Source organism: Ixodes scapularis, unplaced genomic scaffold (genome assembly GCF_016920785.2).
Source record: "Ixodes scapularis isolate PalLabHiFi unplaced genomic scaffold, ASM1692078v2 PGA_scaffold8__174_contigs__length_109621045, whole genome shotgun sequence".
In the NCBI taxonomy this organism is placed as follows: Eukaryota; Metazoa; Arthropoda; class Arachnida; order Ixodida; family Ixodidae; genus Ixodes; species Ixodes scapularis.
Window position 1 is genome coordinate 50,510,154 of NW_024609883.1, and position 22,637 is coordinate 50,532,790.

At 45.5% G+C, this 22,637-nt stretch overlaps 1 protein-coding gene across 1 annotated transcript; it reads left to right on the forward strand.

Annotated features, from left to right (window-relative positions):
• The first annotated feature begins 3,620 nt into the window (after positions 1 to 3,620).
• Positions 3,621 to 19,224, forward strand: LOC120837767. Its single transcript, XM_040207339.2, has 4 exons — positions 3,621 to 3,723; positions 14,864 to 14,952; positions 18,660 to 18,806; positions 19,124 to 19,224. The coding sequence occupies exons 1-4, from the start codon at positions 3,621 to 3,623 to the stop codon at positions 19,199 to 19,201; spliced, it is 417 nt and encodes a 138-aa protein (XP_040063273.1). The 3' UTR covers positions 19,202 to 19,224.
• The last annotated feature ends 3,413 nt before the right edge of the window (positions 19,225 to 22,637 follow it).

Below are 22,637 nucleotides of genomic sequence, written 5' to 3' on the forward strand. Positions count from 1 at the left end.
GATGTACTTGTGCCGACAGACCTAAATGCTAGCTACTACGCACCTTACGTCAGAAGGGCGGCTGTTTGAAAACAGCCCGTATCCGCGAATTTTATACACATGGTAAGTTCCTGAATGTTCGGAAGCAGAATACTCGGTGGAAACCGAGAATGAGCTGGAACTTTCCAGAAGAGCATAAAAGTATAATATAAAGAACCGTGTCGATCGGTGTTTACACCTTGTTGACCCGCGTGGGAACCGAGTATTTTCCTCACTCCGCCACGCACATCTACAATATTAGTTTAAAAGGGTACGGAAACTAAGTGACGTGAACACGAGCCCTCTATTTCTCGCTTCGAAGTCGGCCAGCGAGAAGCGCAATGCGTGACGCGCTTTCCACGTCAAGAGTTCCTGCAGGGCCAAGGGTACTGTAGTTGCGAGCGTTGCCGCTTGGCGGTGTCAACACGGGACAATCTCGCCTGGTCCTAATATTTAAGAACTCTACGCCCTATGACCTAAACATAGCTCGCCCGCCACGTCATTCGCGGCCATGCCTGTATTTTATGTGCTACGAGCATAAGGTTCACCGTGTTAGTTTCAAACCGCATAAATATATTAGCTAGAAGGAACCAACAAGAAGAAATAACCGTCACTATACGCAGCAATGGCGACATCTGCAAGTTGTGTATATAAGGTATTCACTGAGTGGCCATATTTCAGCGTGTTAGTCACAGTGCATTCATGGGAGGAGGGGGGGTGGGGGTCGGCTCGGCAGAGGTACTCGAATCCTCAGATCAAGCTCCTGCCTATCGCTTGCGGAAAACGCCCATATTGATACTGTGGCATGCACGTTGCGGAAGCACTGTGCAAGCTTTAACATGTTTAAAGTAGTAAAGTCATTAAAGGGGTACTCTGGCAATCGTTTTTAGCTGCCCCAACTAACTAAATTTATGAGTCCCCTCCCTTTGCCCTTTCGAGTATGCTGTTTAGCATCGGGAAATTCAGAATAGTTATTGTGAAATCGACAAATGAAAATGATGCCAAAACCAACATTCAAATATACGCGCTCTTTTCAGTGCCGTGACGTCAGTGGAAGGCAGACTCGCCAATCGAGCTGGCGGTCTAAAATATGAACAATGCCGAGCATTTGTTTCGTGCTGCTGCGCGGCTGCTGAAGCGATCTTCCAAAGCATTTATTTCACACAATGAAACTGCTTGTAATCAGTTGGGAACAAATCCTGCCGTCAAAAGAGTAAACCCCTGCCTGCCGCTGGCGTTACTTTTGGTTGTTGCCTGTAGAGACTTTCAGATTGAAAAACACGGTGAGGACCAAAACTGTAATTTGGATAACTTAAAAAAAAAAAAAATTTTGCCCAATATTTGGGATACTATTTGAGCGATTTATTTTGGTGTAGTCTCGGAAATGTTCTGCCAAATCGGCACATTCCAGACTAAGTGACTCCACGAGCGAGCCATACTGCCGCGAAACTGGACCTACTTCTTAGGAACTCAAAACGCGGCGGCATTTCAACGGAGCTTCATAGACCACCACGAGGCTCAAATTTAAAATCGGCTAACACCTTTTAAAATACGTTTTCTTGACTTTTATTGCGGCAGTCCAGAAACACTAGTCTAGAGTTTCTTGGCTGACAGCACTGCATATATTACGTATAAACAAAGAAGTAAGCGTAAACACTTCGTTTCCGTATACTCATTTAATAAATATATGATTTCCTTCTCGATCTTTACTTCATTTGTCCTTGTAGTGTTTGCGTGTTTCTTTCGTCTGCCCTCGTTGATTTTCGATGCCACGCGCGATCAATCCGTGTAGGTATCGCACATTCCGTGATCAAGTGGGCGCGGGAGGTGAACAACATTAACCGCGCGCATCTTCTCAAAAGGAGAGCCAAGAAAACGAAGGAATAAAAGGCGCACCCCAAAGAAAATCTTTATTGTGCTAGCTTGCAACCTGCTAGCGATACCGCGTCATTCTTCTTTATAAGAGGTGGCATGATAAAAGACGTTGAACTTTTTAGGCTCGAATATTTTTTCTTTATCAGGTTGTTAGAAGCGGTTTCATCTTTGGGTCAAACACCATTGGTGTTATAAAAAGAGGATTTGGATCGCTACAGAATCAATTACTTCACCCAGTGAGCAAACTCCGAACTTCCAGCTGGTGGGACGCAATTCGTAAGTAGCGCAAGTTCTTCGAGCTTACTTGAATTGTGGTCAGTCCTTACTTCAAAAGTTCCAAAAGAAGTGTTTTGTTAATATATATACTATATGATTTCTTGACAATAAAAATAGCTTCCGAAAAATCAGACGAGAAGTAAGATTTGAACCACCATTTCAGCGCAAGCACGTAGCTAGGGAGAAGGCGGGCATGGGCCCGACCCCCCCCCCCCCCCCCCCCCGAAATCTTTCATTTTGCTGGGACCTCCTCTCCTCCCTTCCCCACATACAGTATTTTGTCATGGGCGCCCCCCCCCCCCCCCCCCCCTCTATCCCGGAACAAAATCCTGGCTACGTGCCTGTTTCAGCGATCCTCACCCACTGGTTCAGCCTAAACATTTTTGCCGGCGTTCTAGGGGATCAACTCAATTACCGGTTTCGGTTAAAGTGCCCGAATATCATAATTTAGGAATGCAGAGAAGGCAGGAGGTAATTAAAACAGAAAATGTGATGAGCTTTTCCGTTCACTTAATTTTTCCGGGTGTTCTATGCTACCTTTGATAAAAAAAAAATATAATCGTGCCGCCACCAAGATGTACAACGCGTTCGAGCCGGCACGAGCGTAGATCCGAAAAAACCTCAAAATTCCTCTCGTTGCAAGGTTTTCTGGGATTTTCCGGAAAGGCCTATTGAGGTTTGTGTGTTTCGACAATGGCAGCAATAATGCTGTACGTGTTTTCGGGACGATATGACTTTCAAGACTAGGGGAACCGCAAGCATACTTGTTTCTATCTCGAGTACTCCACTCATGATACTGTATTTCAAATCCTTTTGGTTGTAATTCGGTATCGTGTAAACATATTTGATCGAAAGCATTTGGTACTCTGTCTTCCGTACATTTCTCAGTATCTGGTACTCATTATTTCAAATGCATTTTTTTTTTGTTTGAAAAACATAATCGCGGGAATTTATTACGGGAATAGGAGTCAGCGCACCCCAGCGCTAAGTTTAGCAATGGCAAACTTGAAGCGGAAGCGACCAAACTAAGAACAGGAAACATGCCAGGTCTAAAAATGCAGGCTCAAAACGCCAACAAAATAACAAATAGAAACAAAAAATGAGGAGAGGCCACCAGAACAAAAACAAAGTGATTTTTTATTTTTATTTATGTTTGAACTGGCAAAGGCAAGAATGTCGATTTGTTCTTCCAGTCCGACACTCTCAGGAACCGCGGGGGGAACGGGCATAGCTCCACCCTTTCATGAAGAAATAGATTGCAACAGCTAGAGTAACTTATATACTCCGCTTGCTCCGCAAGCGGAGCATATGTTGCAAGCAGAGCATATACATTTACTCTAGTAACAGCAAAGCAGGAAACCAGATATGAGCCATCAGGATGTAGTTGCATTTCCTTTTCATGTGGGAACATTAATTGAATCCGCGTGTTTTTGATCTAGGTGGATCACATTATGAAGAACACTGGTCTTTCCTTTCCTATCATAAGAGACGCAAGGCTGATTGTGGCAATGTTTGTGTTATTTGCAATTTGTAAACCAATTGCAGCTGAAGTTGGTGAGTAGAAGATTCTCTGTCGTTCTTGCAGTTTAGACGCCGCATATAATCTAATAATTGGACTTCTATGTCGTCTTGGCCTGGTTGTAGTTACCCCTGATGCTGAAAGAATAAAACAAAAATGGCATGATTACGTGTTGTTGTGAGGCTGCATCAATATCTACAACGGACAAATAAAAGCTCATACAAAATTTGTCCACACCCTGCCCCGAAGAAGGCTATCGTGTCTGTGAAGGTAATTATTTCGAGGGCCATTTTAACTCCAAATCGAATTTTCACTAATTTATTCGGATGCCGGATAATTTTTTTTAATTGTTTTTTTTTTTTTTTAGCTGCTGATTTTTTTTTTAGGGACGCTAAACTATTTTTCCAGCTAGTTTTAACAGTGACCCGAATTAACTCTCAATGGTCATAGAACCCAGAAGAGGAATTTGTTTCCACTTGAATCCGTTAACGCAAAGCAATAATAATTGAACACTGCCTTCCTCCTCATCAAGACAGCGAAAGGAGAAATCACGTAAACCGTAACTAGAGCCACTAAATGAGCTACGCTTAGAATATTGGCAATCCGTTCCCCGATCTGCTAGTGGGCGCCGCCATCTTTGTGCTTAGTGCCGAGCAGAAGCAACTGTCGATCATCACAATTAATAAATGCGAATTAAATGCTGAGTACACTGATAACGTGCCCCGCCTTCTTGCTAACGTGGTCGGCATTCCACGACTGGCAAGGCGCCAGGCGCTCACTGTGACGTCTTTGAATAATTCCGCTTTCATTGACAGATCGAAGTAAAATAATGTAGGCTTGTCAACTTTGACAATGACGGGCTTAAAAAGGTGCGTCGAACCCAGACTTGTACGTAACGCGTTACAAGTAATTGATTACTTGTAATCAATTACAGTTAAGTGTAATTTTGTAACGCTTCAATTACATTTGTCAAGCTGTAACGCTCGGAGTAATTCAATTACTTTTTTTCTGTAATCAATTACAAAATCAATTACACAATTACCAATAACATTTTTCATTCCACAATTTTTTTTTCTCACAAAAATCAACATAGTCACTCAGCCATGGAGCAAAAATGATTGACATTTTTTTAAGATCTAAAAAAAATAAAACTAGGATTAGTCGGCAAATCCTTTTTTCTTTTGCGCCACGCTCTTCTACAAGCGCGCCACCAGCCTTGGCTGGGGAGTTCCGGATCTCGTTGCAGATTGCTGATAAAGTCGACGGGAAGCGGGAACTCGCTATTGACTTTTTAGTGGGCTTTGTTCCTTAGGTCGACGCGTCAGCTACACGACAAGGTCCGGGTCTGAAAACAAAAAAGGGAACAATAACCAAACAAAATTGTGTACGCAATATTTTACTGTGTATTTGTGTATTTCTGTCATCGCAATAAGAAGTAACGTGAAAGTAACTTGAAAAGTAATCAATTACTTTGCAGTAATTGTTCAATTACTTCTGGGAGGCAGTAATCAGTAACGGTAATCGGTTACTTTTTTGACTGTAGTAATTGTAATTGTAATCAGTTACTTTTTTTCAGTAACGTGTACAAGTCTGGTCGAACCTAACCCGAACCCTAACCGAAAATCGGAGAAAAAGAGTTATTTTTGACCTACCCGCAACAATACTGAAACCGATATCATATATTTGATGTTAAACAGGAACGGGAACAAAGCCATCATTTCCTGTGGCGGTTACCGGTTCATTGAAAAATGGTTTGGAGTAATAAAATGCAAACCGCGTTTCTTGCTTTTCTTTTTTTTTATTTCGGAGGAAGGGGGGCGGGGAGGGGGAGGGAGTAGCGACGTGTGTTTGAGGTTTAGTGTTAACTAAAGGCCCTTTCACACACCTGCAATTGCTTGGGACAGAATTCTTGTAACTTTTGCTACAAGATAACAAACACGCTGGAACGCTGGCGCCATCTGTAAGCTAACTCTCGAACTGCGCCTTACTAGATTGAGGCTTTTGCGTTAATATTAAAATCAAAAGTAAAAAAAAAGGAAAGAGAAAAACTAAGTTTTTTTTTTAGAGTAGAAAATACACGAAAATGGCAAATGTTCCACAGCTACCTGATAGATGGCGCCAGTGTGTTTTCTCGTCATAGATTTTAAGACGTGTTTAGGCACATTGCTGTACGAAGTCGCAGCTGTGTAAAGCTGTGTTTGGGAGACACTAAACAGTCATTCTGGGAGTGAAGAATCAATTTTTGAGAAATTGAATTAGTAAGTCACGTGACCAAAGAGGGAGGAGGGATGGGGAAGGGGTAGAGGGATGAATGGGGAGGGGAAGGGAGGCAGATGGGGAGGGGAAGATGTCACAGTAGGAGGGTAAGGAGTCACAGTAGGAGGGTAAGGAAAGGGATTGGGAGGAGAAAAAGGGAAGGAGATAGATATGGGGAGACGAAATATACCATATCCGAAATGCACAGTGCCATCTAAAGAGGCACCGAAGCGCATGCTCCGTCTAACCAGATGGCTACGGCGCAGGCAAACGCCAGGTCGCGAAAACGTAGTTCTGAAGAATCCTTCGCTCGCGCAAGCACTCACGCAGAGAGAGCGTTTTCGAAAACCAGGCGCCCGCGCCCGTGCCTTTGCCGGCACTCAAAGACAAATTTCGATCAGTCTATCTATGCTGGAACGCAAACTGAATGATGTAGATAACTGCATCGGGCACTGATTGGCTCTTCTCTCGGGTCACGTGACATGACGTTGAAATGTAGTTTTTCCCTATGCAGTACGGGCTATGCTCGTAAAATGATGCAGTTGGTGGTGACGTCAAAATATCGTCACGATGCACTTTGACGATGCAGTTAACTGAGTGGTCGATGCGAAGCCAAAGATCAATCTGCATCGTAAAAAAATGACGATCCTAACATATGCATCTCTACTGTTGGGTTCGCCAGCGGATCGAGTTTTTAGAGATCACCGGGATGCTTTCGAGACGAGCGATGTGAGGTTTGTGGGCGAATACCGGCTGACCAAACGGGTGACTCGCTGGCTGTGTGACCAGCTTCGCGGTAAGCTCCAGCGTTGTCTTGAAGGGCCCCGTGTGCTGACGGTCGAACAACAAGTCCTCGCAGCTCTACGCTTTTACGCCACTGGTGGCTTGGAGGGAACCGTCGGGAGCGACGAAAACATTGGTGTTCTCCAGTGCTCTGTGAGTCGCGTACTTGTTGATGTCACCAACGCTATCATCGATTGCGTCGGATCGAAGTGGCTGTGTTTCCAACAAATTCAAGCAGAGAAGGCGCTCACAAAGAGGAAGTCCTTTGAACGATGCAAGTTCAGCGGCGTCATCGATAAATGTTCTAAATACTCTTACACGATTTAACACGATTGTGTTTTCATTTGAGTGCACCCCATATAAGCGATTTGGCTGAGCGAAATGCCAAGCAAGCAACGGTAACAGGCTTAACTTGAGCTAGTTCGTTCATACTTCAGGTGGATAGAGAGAAATATATGCTTTATTTTAAAGCAACTACTTCAGGTTAGGCCAGCTGAACTAGAATAAACATACACATAAAGAAAAGACCATACACACCGTGGGACTAACAACTGACTTTCTTCTTCCCCCTCTTCTACTACGAACCCAACTTGAGGGAAATATTCTCTTCTTTTTTGCTTACTACTTCACCGAAAATTTAACCCCCGAAGGAACATTTTTTTCTTTCTCGTGCAGCACGAGAGAAGTTGCACTAACGCTCTCAAACATAGTCAACAAGTAAAATTTGTCGTTAGTTGTTTATACAGCAGGAGTTTAGTCTGCCTGAACATGGCGACATTGTTACCCACTGTAGATAAGCAATTTAGCCAGTGCAGCACGACTGCCAGCCCGGGGTCTTTAGCGTGCATCACGCAGTACACGACCGCACGCCGGTACGATGCTCATCCAGCAGATCGAAACGGGCAGGAGCGAGGATTGAACCCACGATCCCGGGGTTCTGCAGCGCGAGCTTTCGCTCCACGTGCTCCGAGCTGGTGTGCGCTAGCCTACTCGGCGATTCTCCGAAATTCCCTGTAGGGAAAAAAAGAACGATGTAGTTTCAACTCAATCGCCACTGTTCGGCGACGTCACCGGACACGTCACGGTGCAGTTCTCTTCCGATGTAGTTGGTTGGCGATGGAGATTAGGCTCCTCCCACCGGCGACGTCACGATGCAGTTTCTCCACCGCTTTTTCCAGCATAGACAGACTGAAGTGTACGTCCTTCATGTTGCTTACGGCGAGAAACCAGCGTTAGGCGGGGCGACGACCGCGCACATGCAGAAGAAAATCGCAAAACAATGCTAACCCTTAGCTCGCAGGTGTGGGTGAGGATCGATGACGGTGAGCAGTAGGCCTCGATTGTTACCGACAGCGCTACGAAATGGACAAAGTGGAGGAATCTCGAAGAAACAAAAATGGCAGTGCACAAATTGTTGCCAGACGCTTGAAAAACTTCGCATGTGGTCTATTGGAACCAAATATTTTACTAGGAAACTATTTTTCGACATATGTCGCGTTACGTAACCTTCCTCGCTAAATTTAGTGGGAAAACTGAGTTGGTGTGTCACGTGACGAGGGCGAGAGGAAGGAAAGGTAAGAAAAGGGATGGGCAGAGAAGGGAGAGGGAGGGGAGCGAAGGGAAGGAAGGCACATGGGGGAGGACACCCTAGGAGGAAAGGAAAGTTGGGGAGGAGAAATTGGTGTCGCACGTTACGTGTATTTTCCCGCTGAATTTAGTGGAAAAACTGAATATGTGTACTGGTCATGTGTCGTCGATTTTTCTCGCTAAGTGTATTGGGGAAGCTGGATTTGTGCTTAGGGCATGTAATGTAATTTTTCCGCTCTATCCTGTGGGAAACTGACTTGGTTATAAGTCACGTGGCGTCAATTGCCCCGCTAAATTTAGCGGAAAGCTGAATCGATGCGCAGTTGCCTTAAAGTAATCACTTTCCCAATAAATTTAGCGGAGAAACGAATTGGTGTTTTTGGCCACAATGCGGCATTTTCCTACTAAATTTTGTGGCGAAATTGAACTGACGAAGAAATGAAGTAGAGTCAATGTCGCCACTTTCTGTATAAGTCAAGTAACCTAAATTTTTAATTGTTTATTAGTTCTTTTTTTACTTAACAACCAAAGTTTCCAGCCAAAATCTTTTTTTTTTTTTTGTTCCATTTGGTAAGAAAAAAAGCCACCAAAGAATGGTCCCTGAATGACAAAAATATAAAAGTGTATTTGAAAAAAAAAAAAGAAGAAGGCAGTACCTCTTGCAACGTAAAACAAGAGCAGCAACGTAAGGTGGCAGCACATACAATCTATCTAAATGGGCTTGACCGCGCTCTCGAGAAAGAGTAAACGAACGCTTTGCATGTCACCGAAACTATCGCCCATATCAGCTAGGCCGTACTTATTAACGCATAAAATGCTTCTTAACGCTATTCCCCATTCCGAAAATTTCCTCCGTCTGTCCGTCCGTTAAATATAGCGGGGAAAGTGGCGTCACGTGGATGTCACCTGGCGTCACTGACCTACACACTTAGGGGAGATTGACGACACGTAACCTATACGTCAACTCAGTTTTCCCGCTAAATTTAGCGGTAATATTCACGTATTGTGACCAAAACATCAATTCTTTATCCTTTGCTAAAGTTAGCGGGAAATCGACGTCACGTCACCTGACGTCACGTGGCCTATACCACCATTCAGTTTCCCCGTTATATTCAGCGCGAAAATATGCATCACATGACAGACTACTTCCCAATAATTAATTGCACAAACTATATTAATTTGAAGGTAAAGGTTCCTGCCAATTTTATTAGTTTCAACTAGAATCAGCGTACTTACACCTCTCTAATCGTTTGCACTCGCTTACTTATGTGTTGAGCGTATTAATATCGCTTAATAAAATAACAATGCGTTTTGTTGAAAATAACGATAAGATTGATTCAAAGAGGCATTTTCTGCCATGAGCGAACCCACATACAACAATCAAGCTCGAAAAGGGCCGGTCGGGATTATTAGGTATTTTTTAAGCTACCCTCCAATCCCAAATGTTGTCTGTCCTTCCGTCCGTTGGTTCGTTCGTGTATTTTCCGCTGACTTGAGCGGAGAAACTGGCGTCATATGACGTCAGGTACCTACACACCTTGTGTAAATGGACGGCATGTGACCTATACGTTAACTTAGCCTCCCCGCAAAAGTTAGAGGAAAAATGCACGTCTTGTGGCCAAAACATCAATTCAATATCCCGGCTACATTTGGTGCGAAACTGACGTGACGTGACCTGTACAACTATTCAGCTTACCCGTTAAATTTAGCAGAAAAATTGACGTCTTGGGACCCGGACACCAATCGAGTTTCCCACTAAATTTAGTGGGGGAAATCGACGTCACGTTACGACGGAACGTGACATATACAACTATTCAGCTTACCCGCTAAATTTAGCGGAAAAATATACGTCACGTGACACACCAGTTTTCTCATCCCGACTCTCTCCTCCGTTCCTCTTCTTTTTCTCCTCCCATCTTTGCCCCCTCCTAGTAACACCTCCTAGGCAGGGATGGGCAGTATTTCAAATACAAGTATTTGAAATACGTATTTCAAATACTTTGTGTATTTTGCATTTGTATTTAATTACAAATTGGGTAATGTATTTGACGTCTGTATTTAAATACTAAAACGTGGCTATTTCAAATACAATTGTAATTAAATACAATTTTGTGGGCGAAAATACATCCCTCAAATTTATTGTCACTGTCCAGAGCAGGAAGAAAACTACGCTCTGCACCGAATGCAGTGTCTCTGAATCAAGCACAAGCGTTTAGTGACTTTGTGATTACGGTGCTAGTCCAGGGCAAGAATAGTGACGAAATCGACGTTCACAGGCAAACTGGCTAAATAAGTGCCTGTGACAACTTGGGATGCTTTCCAGCCTGATTTCCATCCATATTTTTGCCTGGAGCATTCTAAATGCGCGGGTCGTCCAGATTTTCGTAACTGGCGCGAGTTGGAACAATAAAAAAATTCTCTAGTGCTGCGCGTCTTGGTCTTCTCGGTTCTTGGTTGGTCTATACCAAAATGTAATCCACAAAAAAGTTGCTTGAAGCTCTTTACTTTTTTCACCTATTACGTCCAAGCTGATTACATTTTATTTGCGATTATATTTTTATTACGTTTCTAGAGCCTCGCACACTAACTGCCTAGTGTGCTATGCAAAATTAAAATGAGATACCCAGAAACCCGTTGCAGGTGCCCTGAAGTCGCTGACGCAAATTTTGAGGAATGTATTTGGAAAAGTATTTGGAGGAGGCCAAATACATTTGGTTGTATTTGTATCTTGTACTTAAATGCTTTTTTGGAAATGTAACTAGATTTGTAATTAAATACATTTTTGACGAAGTATTTTGTATTTGTATTTCGATACGTATTTGGACGTATTTTGCCCATCCCTGCTCCTAGGTTACCCTAGATTATGTTGCTCCCAGGGTGTCCTCACCCTCCATCTCTCCCTCCCTCCGCTCCGGCCTCCTATCCTACAATCCTATGATGGCCTATAAATTATAATCCTATGCTGTATTATCGTCTTATAAAATCCTATAATGCATCACATTCATGATAGAACTTTAAAGGTAAAGGTCGCAACTTTTTTGTTTTAGCTCTCGCCCCAGGCTTTGCCGAATTAGCAAAACAAACCCTGCTGAAGTCATAATAGGATGACTGACGTAGTCGTCATAGGTAGGGTTCCGTATTTTGTTGAATACCGATAAGATAATATAAATAACGGCCAAGTTTTTTTTTTTTTTTTCTGGAAAGCAAACAAAGACCCCGAATAGTACTGTTCTGAACAAAAAACGCGATTTACAGAATAATTGTATCCACAACTTTCTTGTATTCACTCAGAACACAGCTTTTCGTGAGGCTGCCTATTTCTTCGAAAGCAATACCTATCGTCCCGTTTGGTTCACTTATTGGTAGCCGGACGTTTTCCAGATATTTGGGTTACCCGTATGTTTCCTAAAGGTTGGAAAATCTCACCCCCTTTCATGTCAACTCCAAAGAAAAGCCTTGATCAACGCCGATTTCTTGTAGCACACCCAGAAAAGACACCGAAAAATCTAGAATAAATGGTTAAAAAATAGTCATAAAAACACCCCGAATTTGAAGAATAAACAGATCGAAGTAAGACAGGAAACCAAAGCTTGCCGTAAGCTCCTCACTCTCCGCCTTAAAGGGCAACTCCGGTCCATACTTTCGATTTTGGGATTATGACTGTTTTTAGTGCAGTCAGGCGTCCCTGAATTGCGAGGTGTAATTTTTTTTCCTTATTGTGCGTAGTTTTAAAGATATCGACGCCTCAAAGTTTTGTTTGGGGCGCGGCCAACAAAACCGAAACTAGCCGCTCGAGGCCCCGGCAACACTGGAAATCAGCCGCTATGTGAACGTAACGTCAGGATCGTTCTCGTTCAACGAGCACGCAGGCCGACCGGCACCTACCTCTGTTGCGCTAGCCGTCTAAAGATAGGAGGTAAACTCATTTTGTTTTAATTCCGTATACGTGGTAGTTATCCAGCATATGTAGCAAGAGTTGGTGTGTATACCCACAAGCTAGCGACTGGAAAACCCGTGAACTCGTTCGGTGCCGTACTCGGCGGCCGCCGCCGTGCGTGCGCTATGCCGCACTCGTCGCTTGTATACCCAGAAGCTAGCGACTGGAGAACGAGTGAACTCGTTCGGTACCGTACTTGGCGGCTGTCGCCGTGTGTACGGTCTTCTGTACTCGTCACTAGGCCTACATTGCCATCGGGGCTCGGTGGATGGAGCGGCGTTGCTCTACGCCGCGCTGCCACGTACAGTACTGAGGGCCCTCTCGCTTTCGCGCTGCGGGCCAGTTTCAGACACGAAGCTTTGAGGCTCTCCGGCGTGGGCCACGGCGCCCGAACACACGTGTGCTGGGCTGCACACGTCTGTTTTCTTGTTCTTTTTTCCTCGGGCGCGTAAAAGCCGAAGTCCAAAGTCCAATCGTCAATTAGCGTTCATCCACACCTTCTCCAATTTCCGGTCCGTTGGAAACTTGTGAAAAAGCACCTCCGTGTTGCGCAGTGGGTTGTTTGAGCTAGGGAGCACATGGAGGCACCCTAGTTTGAGCAGCCCACAGCGCTAATAGTTGCACTCGACATCTTTCGAGGAACAGCTGGGCAGTCTTGGGCGCTCCGAGTTGCTCGCTAAAACGAGCCTTTGAGTCCTCACAAGCAAACAAACAAAAGGCTATACCGAAGCTACACGGACTACAGATAAAAGCAACGACTAAACACGTCAATCACAAGCCGAAGAAGCGGTGGTAGTGGCTCAAAGAAGCGCGCAACGCCCGGACCGGAGGAAAAAAAAGAGAACGATACTGACGTCACGGCCCAATGTTGCTTTAGCGATCGGCAACCCGCTGACCTAAGGAGCGGCGGCTCGTGGCGGGTCGCATTTTTATTATCGGCATTATTTGAAAATGCGGCGTCCCACGGACGTAATATTTTGGCTGGGGTCGTATTTGGTGTCACTACAGCGATACCAGTAATTTATTTTATTTTGAGTTTTGGCCGGAGTTGCCCTTTGCAACACGACTACGTCTAGGTCCTGCTCTTGGACTAGACGATACACTGGCCGTTACCTTCGGTCTGAGCCCCCTCAGATTTAGGGTCGCCAGTCACGCAGGATCTTGAAGTTCAGACGTTGCATCAGAACCAGGCAGAGCGCATGGCGTCGTACAGGGAGGTCGTCGTGCACAGTAGCCAACTGGACAGTTTGTTGCCATGCAGTGACGTACCAACTTGTTTTTGAGGGGGGGGGGGGGCAAACCAGACTCTCCCCCCCCTAGGGTGGGGGGCGGTGCCCTTGATATGCCTTGGGCGCCGCCGGACAGTGTTTGCCCTGCCCTAGTGGCAGCTGTTTCAGGGGGGGGGGGGCAAAACACATGACTTGCCCCCCCCCCCACGCGCTGAAAGCTGAGGGGGGGGCCTGCCCCCCCCCCCCCTCCGGTTAGTACGCCCATGTTGCGGTGTTACAGTGACGACAATCGTGGCTGCCGTTGCGCTTTCCCGACGTTACATACCACTGCAGCTCGAGGCCTCAGCAAGGTCGTCATGGCGGCGCTTTGCTGAAGTCGCGTTGACATTTATCCCTGAAAACTTGGGCTCGTCGCCAGACGCCGGTGGAAAACCTGAACTGTTTTTCTCGTCCAGAGTTGCCGATGGGCAATCGACTGTCGGAGAAGGAGCTCCTGAAATCCACAGTTGCGTCAGTGTACGCTCGCTTACTTTCAAGGCTGCAGTGCCACGCTCGTCGGCCTAGTCAGTCGTGTTGTATTTCTCAGACTCCCTCGCTGGCGCTGCCAAACTTTCCGCCTTATCTTCATTCATGAACAAATTGTTCTGGTCCTGAGTTAAACATTGTCCCACAAATCGGCCGTGAGAGCGAACACAGTCGGCTCGGTCATGCACAATGGTGCGACATTCGGTTAATTTGGGCGGAGAGTAGTGACGTCGTCCGGCAGTGATGACAGGGGTCTCGCCCCATTCGCCCCGGCACGGCCATAAGAACCATGCCTCCGGCGAAGTGCAGCTGGTGGGGTAAGTGCTGAAGGGCGACATCTTCGCGCAGCACCTCGCCTACAATTAGCGCTTTGCTGTATCGGTCTAACTTCAAGAGTCAGAGGTGGGAATTCAAATACGGCCCTATACCTCCCCCCTTCCCTGAGGGCCCATGCTTTTTCGAGCGGCTTCCTAAATTCTTCAAGCTGGCACAATTGTCCAGCAATGTCACAATGCAGCAGAACTACACGCCTCATCTAGTGAAATGCTGGTACGGTAGGCTCATTAAAACGGTAGTCCGTGGGAGCAAGTGATACCGAGCAACCAAGGCCGGCGTCGGCCGTTATCGCCGCTCATAACTACCCTTCCATCTTTCATTCGAGTTCCACAGCCAAAAGTAAAATCACTATGCCATATGCACTAACTCAGTGGACTGCCTTCATAATTAACCTAATTACAACACATGCATATCGTGTCTAACATGTTGATAATGATGTTGACATTGATTGGCGAAAGCTGCTAAAAAATCACTTCGATTATGTTGAAGCTTGCGTGTTTCTTTTGTTAATATTTGTTCCAGAAATCAAAGGTGCCGAAAACCTTGCCCCGAACTGTGAGCAAAAGATTAAGGATCTTTGTAAGAACACTACTCTTGGTGAGCTAACAGAGGTAAGTGGTCAAGGAAACAGGCACGTGCGTTTGATATAGTTACGCCCCGGGTATAAATCTCGGAACCCTATATATTGAGGGCTAACATAGATGAGGAAACCTCATGTAGTCCTGCTCAAGCGGGAAAGTTTTTCGAGAGTCGAACGACTACTTTTATACAGTTAAATGAGCAAGACTCTATGCGAGTTTATAGTCCGACGAAGCACAAGCATCAGTTGGCGACGGTTGGGGACAGGCACGCCGAGCTTGTTACGCTGCTTGGAGCACCACGCCGAGCTTGTTACGCTGCTTGGAGCACCTTAACTTTGGTCCCCACTATTTGCACATTTCACGGCTTGCATTTAATCTTCTTACACTTTCTTTCTATTTTGGCCGCAAAACCGCGTTCATTTTGGGGAAAAAACAAAACGCGCAAAAGTGGTAGCCTGTTAGCTTTCCTACTTCACATATTTTTCTTACGATGGGCGGCATGGCTCCATCCGCAGTTGCTAATAGTCTACACTGTCCGAATCAGCGCGTTGTCGAGCGTTGGCTTGAGCTTCTGCGCGTAGCGATAACATGACGAGCGTGTCATCTATCCTCGATCCGTGCAGAGGCTTAGTTTGAACTGTTTGCTTAGCTTGAACTGTAGGCGCAGCGCGCCGATGTTTCATTAGTCACGCCGTTGTAAACGCGACAAGCGTTACCATTTAACTCAGGCTACGTGCAGAAAAAAAAAAGACGTGCGCAATTTATTCAATATTTTTGAGTGAGGGATTTAATGGCCGTCACTTCTAGGCCTCTTGAGAATACGACCGACACATATTTTGCCTTAGATGTACCGCAGGAAAGGCTGCAAGCTCGAGCTGCATGCTTGCTCGATAGGGCATATCTAGGCGGCACAAGCTCTAGTGCGTTGAAGGTAGCTGCCAATGCCATGAGCTTGGGCTTCCCGCCTTCGCTGCGGTACAACACGCCTTGCGTTTTGATTGACCTGTCGTAAAACCTCAACTTACGTAGCGATCAATGTGAAGGAAACGGCCGTCAGCTTCAATATATATAGAGCACGTCCAACTACTGCGTTGTCAGAGCGCGTTGCCGGGCGGCGTATTGCCGCTTGCCCACGTAGTAAAACCATGGAGCAAATCGAAAGCACTGATTGGCCTATTGGACGTCCTGCACTTTCGCCAGCAGGAGGCGACGAAATGACCCTTTCGAGCTTGTTGTTTGAGATAAGAAGGTAGCTCACACCGAGGACGGCGACGGGGTTGCCCTTTTTGGAGGTACGTGGCGGACCTGTGGCGAAGAATTCCAAGGCGACACAAGCAGTGCCGCTGAACGATATATATTTGGCGGTAAACAAAAGGCTCACTGGGGCTCGTGTTAATCCACCCGACGCTTCGCGGCAACACTGCGCCATCACATTACAAGGCGACACGCTGGGCGCAGCTGGCGATAAATACCTGGCAGTAAACAAAAGGAGGATAGTTCTGGTGACGAAAATAATCCATGGAGAAGGGGAACAAGAGGGAGAAAGGACAAACATATGTTTATGTTTGTCCTTTGTCCCTCTTGTTCCCCTTCTCCAGGGATTATTTTCGTCATTATTGTCCAGCTCGCTTGCACCTTTGCATTTATTTGCATTTCTAATTAGTTCTGGTGGCAAATACAAATTTCCAACAGCGCGTGGTGAAGAGCTAAAAGCGTCTAAATTTCTCGAGGCGTCATTTCTATATCCGAGGTGGCATCTCTGTACGCGCGAAACACTGGCGCGATTGTTTTAACTCGCCGTCGGCGCGCGAATTAGTGAGGTGCGTCATAAAAGGCCAATCAAGGGCCCTGATTGGCCCCATGGTCTTACTCCGCGAGAAAGCAGCTATAAGCTGCCGGGCGCCGTCCAGATCGGCTATGACGAGACACTGAACAATACGGAAGGGAAGTTTGCATGCTCTTTGTGCAGAATTTCCAATGACGTTATTGCGCCGAGCTTTAATTGGCAGTATGTACTGTGTAGTCAGACAGACGAAACGTCTCAGCACCGGTCTCTGATTGGAGAATCTAAAGGCCCGTTCACACTCTTGCGACCTCTTAAAATTGGGTTCCTTAAAACCTCTTGCAACGAGAGGACACACTGGTACCATTTAATGGATTGGCTGTCCGGCCTATTTTCTATTTCTCTCGCGCATTATCCTTTCTTTCTTGGCTTGAAAAGTTTTGTCAACGTTATAAACCAGCCTTTCTTATAGGTACTACGCACATCTGACTTCGGAAATACCGTAAAACCTTCGTTATTGTGAAATGCAGTTCCAGGGTCACCGCATTGATGGCGCCAAAGTGCCAGTAAGTTCCCTCGTCCTAAGAAATTTTAAGAGGTTTCTACAAGTCTCGTCTCTCTTAGTCGCACTCGGTTGCAAGTGTGTAAACGGGCCTTTATGCTCACACATTTTCGATCTTCACCATGTAGAATAACACCGAAAGGGAGGTTACATTTTTTCTCATTGATGTCTATAACGTACCCGTGGTGGACGCGGAAGCAAGCTCTTAAAGGCGCTCCGGGGAGGTTTCTGATATCGCCTAAATATGGCGATAACTCACTCTGTGGGCTCTAAGCATCCTAAAAATCTATAAATCATAACGATGCGTGGCCGATTCTTGTATTAAAAAATACAGTCAAAGATCGAACACACCGAGGCCATTTCCGGCGATGGAAGGAACAATGTTCCGGTAACCACGACGACATGTGGTCAATATAAACGCGAAATTTCGTTGAGATTGCAAAATCTGTTATTACAAAATGCGTATGCTTTTGTAAATGATAAAACAAAAAAGAGTAATCCAATTTTTTTTTTTTTTTTTTTTTGCCGAGAGAGAAAATGTCATTGCAATATTCGTCCCAAAGGCAGCGCACTATAAGTCGTTTTTTTTTTTTTTTTTTTTTTTGTTTTTTTCTCGTGGGATAGATGTGTCAGGTCGTCGCCTCGAACGCGCGCTCGCTGGATTGAATCGTACCCCGGGCTGGATGGGTTCCACCGGTAGGAGGCGCGAGGATCCTTCGCTTGCTATTGGCTGAGTGGTCTTGGTTTCGGAACACGCTCCTCCCATCGCCGGAGATGACCTCGGTAGGGTGTACTAGAACAAAGCGACCCTAGGCAGGGGCCTAGGGTCGCCTTGTCGGTCACAGAGGGCCAGGAGGACGGTCGGGCAGCGTTTAGCGAGGCTGGCTTGGGTCGTGTTGGTGTGACTATTCTTGCTCTGCGTTGTGTGTAAAGCGATGCAGCTACTCATGCTACTCCGACTGCTGCTACTCCGACTCCTAGCTGTGCTAAAGAGATGAGGCACTTACAACTATGTCAAATACTGCGAAAAAAGAGACAGAACGGTCTGGAGCACACGCGTTGCTAGGTCTGACGTAGTAGCGTGATCTTCAAAAATCAGCCAATCCAGCGCGTGCGCCGTTGCCAACGCGTCTGCCTTCTGCATATTAAGAATACGCCCGCCCGGCAGAGGCTTTCCGCAGACTTGCACGTCATTCAGACCGCACGAGGAAGCATAAGTCGATTTAGCGTCCCCTACGTGTATATAAAGCGGCTCTAAAACAATAGAAAGCAAATCAAAATACAATAAAGGCAAAAACCTAATCGGTCCTGAAAAAAGGAAGTGTTTTATAATGTTTGTTTTTACTTAACCAGAAAAACTAAATTGATGGTTTTTTTTTAATAATCTTTCAGGTCACTGTGACGCCTCGTGATTGCAATGCCATTTGCACTTATCGACCTCCTGGACCAGATACAGTGTTCGCTGGTGGTTTGAATGTTCGGAACCGTAATTATGAACGAGTTACTCTGCCACAAGGAATGCCGTGCGCTTTTGGGGCGGTGAGTTGTTTTTCACTAAAATGTAAAAGGATGGACCTAAACATGTTCTTAACGTGGCTCTACGACGCAGAAGTGTATCGTATTTGAATGGCGTTTTGATTACGTTCCAAGAAATTCGTGACGTGAAAGCTGAAATCTGTGCTGAAGTATATTGTAATCCGGAATTCCATTGGCATGTCCATAATTATATAATTTTTTTTTATGTTTAGCGCGTTGACATTGAGTATATTTGCATAAAGTTTGCAATCGTATTTTGCGCGCTGTGTGGCTTCATATGGGGAAAACTCGCTCACAAAATACACGTATTTTTTACGCAGAAATGCGACAGCAAAGGAAACTGCGTATGTAGGTTCTGCAACGACGGTAACATCCATAAAAAGCCCGTTTCAACTTAGGAAATGCAGAGGTGCCACCGCCTCGATGAAGACGTGGAAGTTGTAATAAAATTGTTTTCTTTTTACGAGACTCAGTTGTGTTTTTCTAGGCCTTTTGGTCATGTAGCCTTGTCATTCGCTTTCAGACGTTTACTCCATCTCTCATTTGTTGTAAAGAAATATGCGGCTGTAGCACACTCTTTATACTTTGGTCGTAATTTTGTTTTTGCTTCGATATACCTAAGTGTTCATGGCCAGGAATATATAGCTCCTTTTTGGTGCTTGCAAAAGATACACTTTCTTCCGTGAAAAGCAATGAAATAAAAATACCAATCTATTGTTTTATCGCCTCCTGAAAAGTTAACAAATAAATCTTAAAAATGTTCAGCAAATTAATTAGGTGTAATCGTAATCATAAAAGTAATTGAGCTATAGATTGCTAGAGCTTCCTGTGCTTTAGCATGTCTATGCTAGAGGATCATGTGGTGATAGTGCGCGGTTTCCAATTGAAACATACAACAACCAACATAAACCTGACGTCCGGCAATTCATTTCCATGGGAAAGGTTTGGTGCATTTTTTCCTGAGCTTGATTATAAGAGCGAATATATAAAAAGAATGAAATGTAATAAATATGTCAAAACCTTTCTCCGGTTAGTACAAGAACATTCAGATCAGTTACCGAGCTTTTATTTGAAATCCTTGACAACGAACATTGTGCAAAAGTGTTGAGGGCATTTCCGCTGTCGCGTAACTAGAGTCACAGCGACAGCAGCTTGGTGCTCGCGTGTTTCGCTGATGACTGTGAAGTACTTGTCGTTTCTGCGCCGCCTCCAGAACACAATTTTGGGGATTTTCATGCCATTTTCTCATCCGCTCGCGATTCCGCTCCCATGCCTCATCTGTACCTTGTCTACGATATCTTCCTCAACCCGTCGTCATAAAGAGGCCACCCAGGATACTTCAGAACGAGTGAGGCGACACTTTTCCGCAATATAAAGTAAAAGTTCAAATCCGGCAGTCCGTCTTTCGTTGGGACATTCAGCAGGCTAACATCCCGCCTTTCCTCCTGGTCTCGTTTGTCTTTTTTGTTTTTTTCACGTCGCTGATTGTCAGATTTCACGTCACACGCCACCTGCCAATGGAGAGCCTGTGAACTGTCCGGCTGATTTACCGCGCTCTCGTGTCCCTCCCCTTCCCGTTTACGCGGACCTTAGCGTAGGGAAACTTTCCAACCGGCAGAAAAAACGGGCGGAAGAGGAGCGCCGCAGTTCACATGGCTGTCAAGTGTCGCTTCACGTGTTCTTCAAGTGACCCTTCTGAACTGACCTTAAGTGATAGTAGCGTTATTCGGGCTGCCCACACATTCCAAGGTCTAGCCATACGGCGTGCAGGATCGTCTGCTCGGATAATCGTGCGCACATGCCGGCACAATAGGGAGTATTCACTGGCGGCCATATCCGTGTGCGCTGCTGCTGAGCGCGTGCTGACGGCGAGCTTCCGCAGTCCTTTTGGAGCGTGCATTTAGCACCATCAAGGTTGCCGGTCTTAGCAGGCTATTAATGTGAGCTCGTTCTGAGCATGCGCTCTAAACATCGCCCTCAAATATGGCGTCCAGTGGATACCTCCTATAGGATGCTAATTCAACATCACCTATTGAAGACAAGGCCCACGCAAGACGTTATCGTTCGTGGACGCCAGAAACGTCTCAAATGGCAAACATGATGGAGGTCGAAAAGAGAGACCGCAAAGCGGCAAACACGCTTGTCCTGGCTTCAGCGCAACCAGCGCCACGCTCGTTGCGAGACGCTGCACGACGCTCATGGCGGCGATGCGGAAGCAAGCTAGTCAAAGTTGCGCAAATCCACTAGTGATGGCGATCAATGACGTCATGTGCAGGCCTTGTGTTCTAGGCGGTAATGGTCGGCTACAGCGTACCTCCTGTATAGTGGTATTGCCTGCCCATTGCCAGCTACCACCACAAGGGTGCGCCGCTTCCTCATACAAGATCCGAGACAAATCCCATATACAGAAATCCAGTGATGTGATTGCTGCGCCAATTGCGCCAAACTTCGCCAAGGGGCTAACCTTGCTACATCCTGCTACATTTCGCCAAAATATGGGTAATCTGCGCCAAGCCTGCGCCAAAGGACCAGTGTTGGTCCCCTTTCGAAACCGAAACTAAACTGAGTACCGTAACTGAGTATGCGTGAGCTAGGTGGCGCAAGCGGCCACCCGACACAAAGTACTCTGCCTCAATCATGACATTGTAACCCTGGAGCCGGGGAAAAGAAGGGACGTAGGACAGGCAAAAAACTCCAATCTCAGTATTGAACCAGCTGGCCTGCACCCTTGCTTTAGTTACATCAATCGCCCATCCGGTCTCGCATGGTTTTTTTCCGCCGTCTCTTCTTTCGCGCTCTCGTCGCCCCGTGGAGAGATAGTGCAACCAACCTCTGCTGCGCTGTCATCGCGCGACGCAGCAGAGGTTGGTTGCACTATCTCTCCACTTGGGCGCGGTGCCGCCAGGGTTGAGATGCGCTCCGATAGCAAACCGAAACTAAAAAAAAACAGTCGATTTTGTGCGGTTTTTCAGAAAGCCGTAAAATGCTTCGCCTGCCTTCTATCGTTCTGCAATTTGTTGATTTAGTGTTTTTCGATGATGCTGAGCAATTTTCTAATTTAAACCATGCTCTTAAACACAATATTAAGAACATTAATTACGTAAAAATAATCAACAACTTAATTATTCTGGAGTTACCTAATTTCCCTAAATGGGGCCCCAGGCCCAGGACCAAAACGCCACAAGCCTTCTTTTGTTGCGATGAGTAGTTTTCGCAAAAGCGATTTGCCCTGCGTTCTCTGAAACACCCTACATATATATCTATATATATATGGTAAAAAAACGCGAGACTCAGAAACACAGAAGGGGACGAACACAACACAACGTGTTGTGTAACTCGTTTTTTTAAGTATTGTTGCAATTATATATATATATATATATATATTCTTTATTTGCATAAACACAGAAATTATATATTACTTCACTTTTTAATGTACGGCACCTAGTCAATTTTTCCGTGCAAACTGAATTATTTTATTCGTATGTAATAAAGCAGAGAAGAAAAAAAACACATTGTACCTTCCACATTTTCGCGACATATTTGGAAGCTTGCATTCCATGTTCCATTACAGCAACCGCTTATCAAATGCTAATTGGAATTTCACTGTATCTTATATTGAACCTGTAAATTTATTAGAAAGGAAGGGTTTACCATAATATCAACCCGCCTTAAAACAAAAGAAAATTAATTTATGATTTTGAATTATGTTTCCTCATATTGCCTTCCGATTGTCCAAGCCCGATATCTTACCTGCACGAAAAGAAGCGGTGAATTATCGGGAGTTCCTCTCTTCGAAGTGGCCATCTAAGGCGCATCCTAAAGGAGCATTGAAAC

What these genes read in the sequence shown, in the direction of transcription:
- LOC120837767 (XM_040207339.2), top strand. Translation starts at nt 3,621, where the DNA reads ATGAAGAACACTGGTCTTTCCTTTCCTATCATAAGAGACGCAAGGCTG. An exon ending in CTCTTGGTGAGCTAACAGAG is followed by an intron (nt 14,953 to 18,659) that starts GTAAGTGGTCAA and finishes ATAATCTTTCAG; the next exon opens with GTCACTGTGACGCCTCGTGA. An exon ending in TGCCGTGCGCTTTTGGGGCG is followed by an intron (nt 18,807 to 19,123) that starts GTGAGTTGTTTT and finishes TTTTTTACGCAG; the next exon opens with AAATGCGACAGCAAAGGAAA.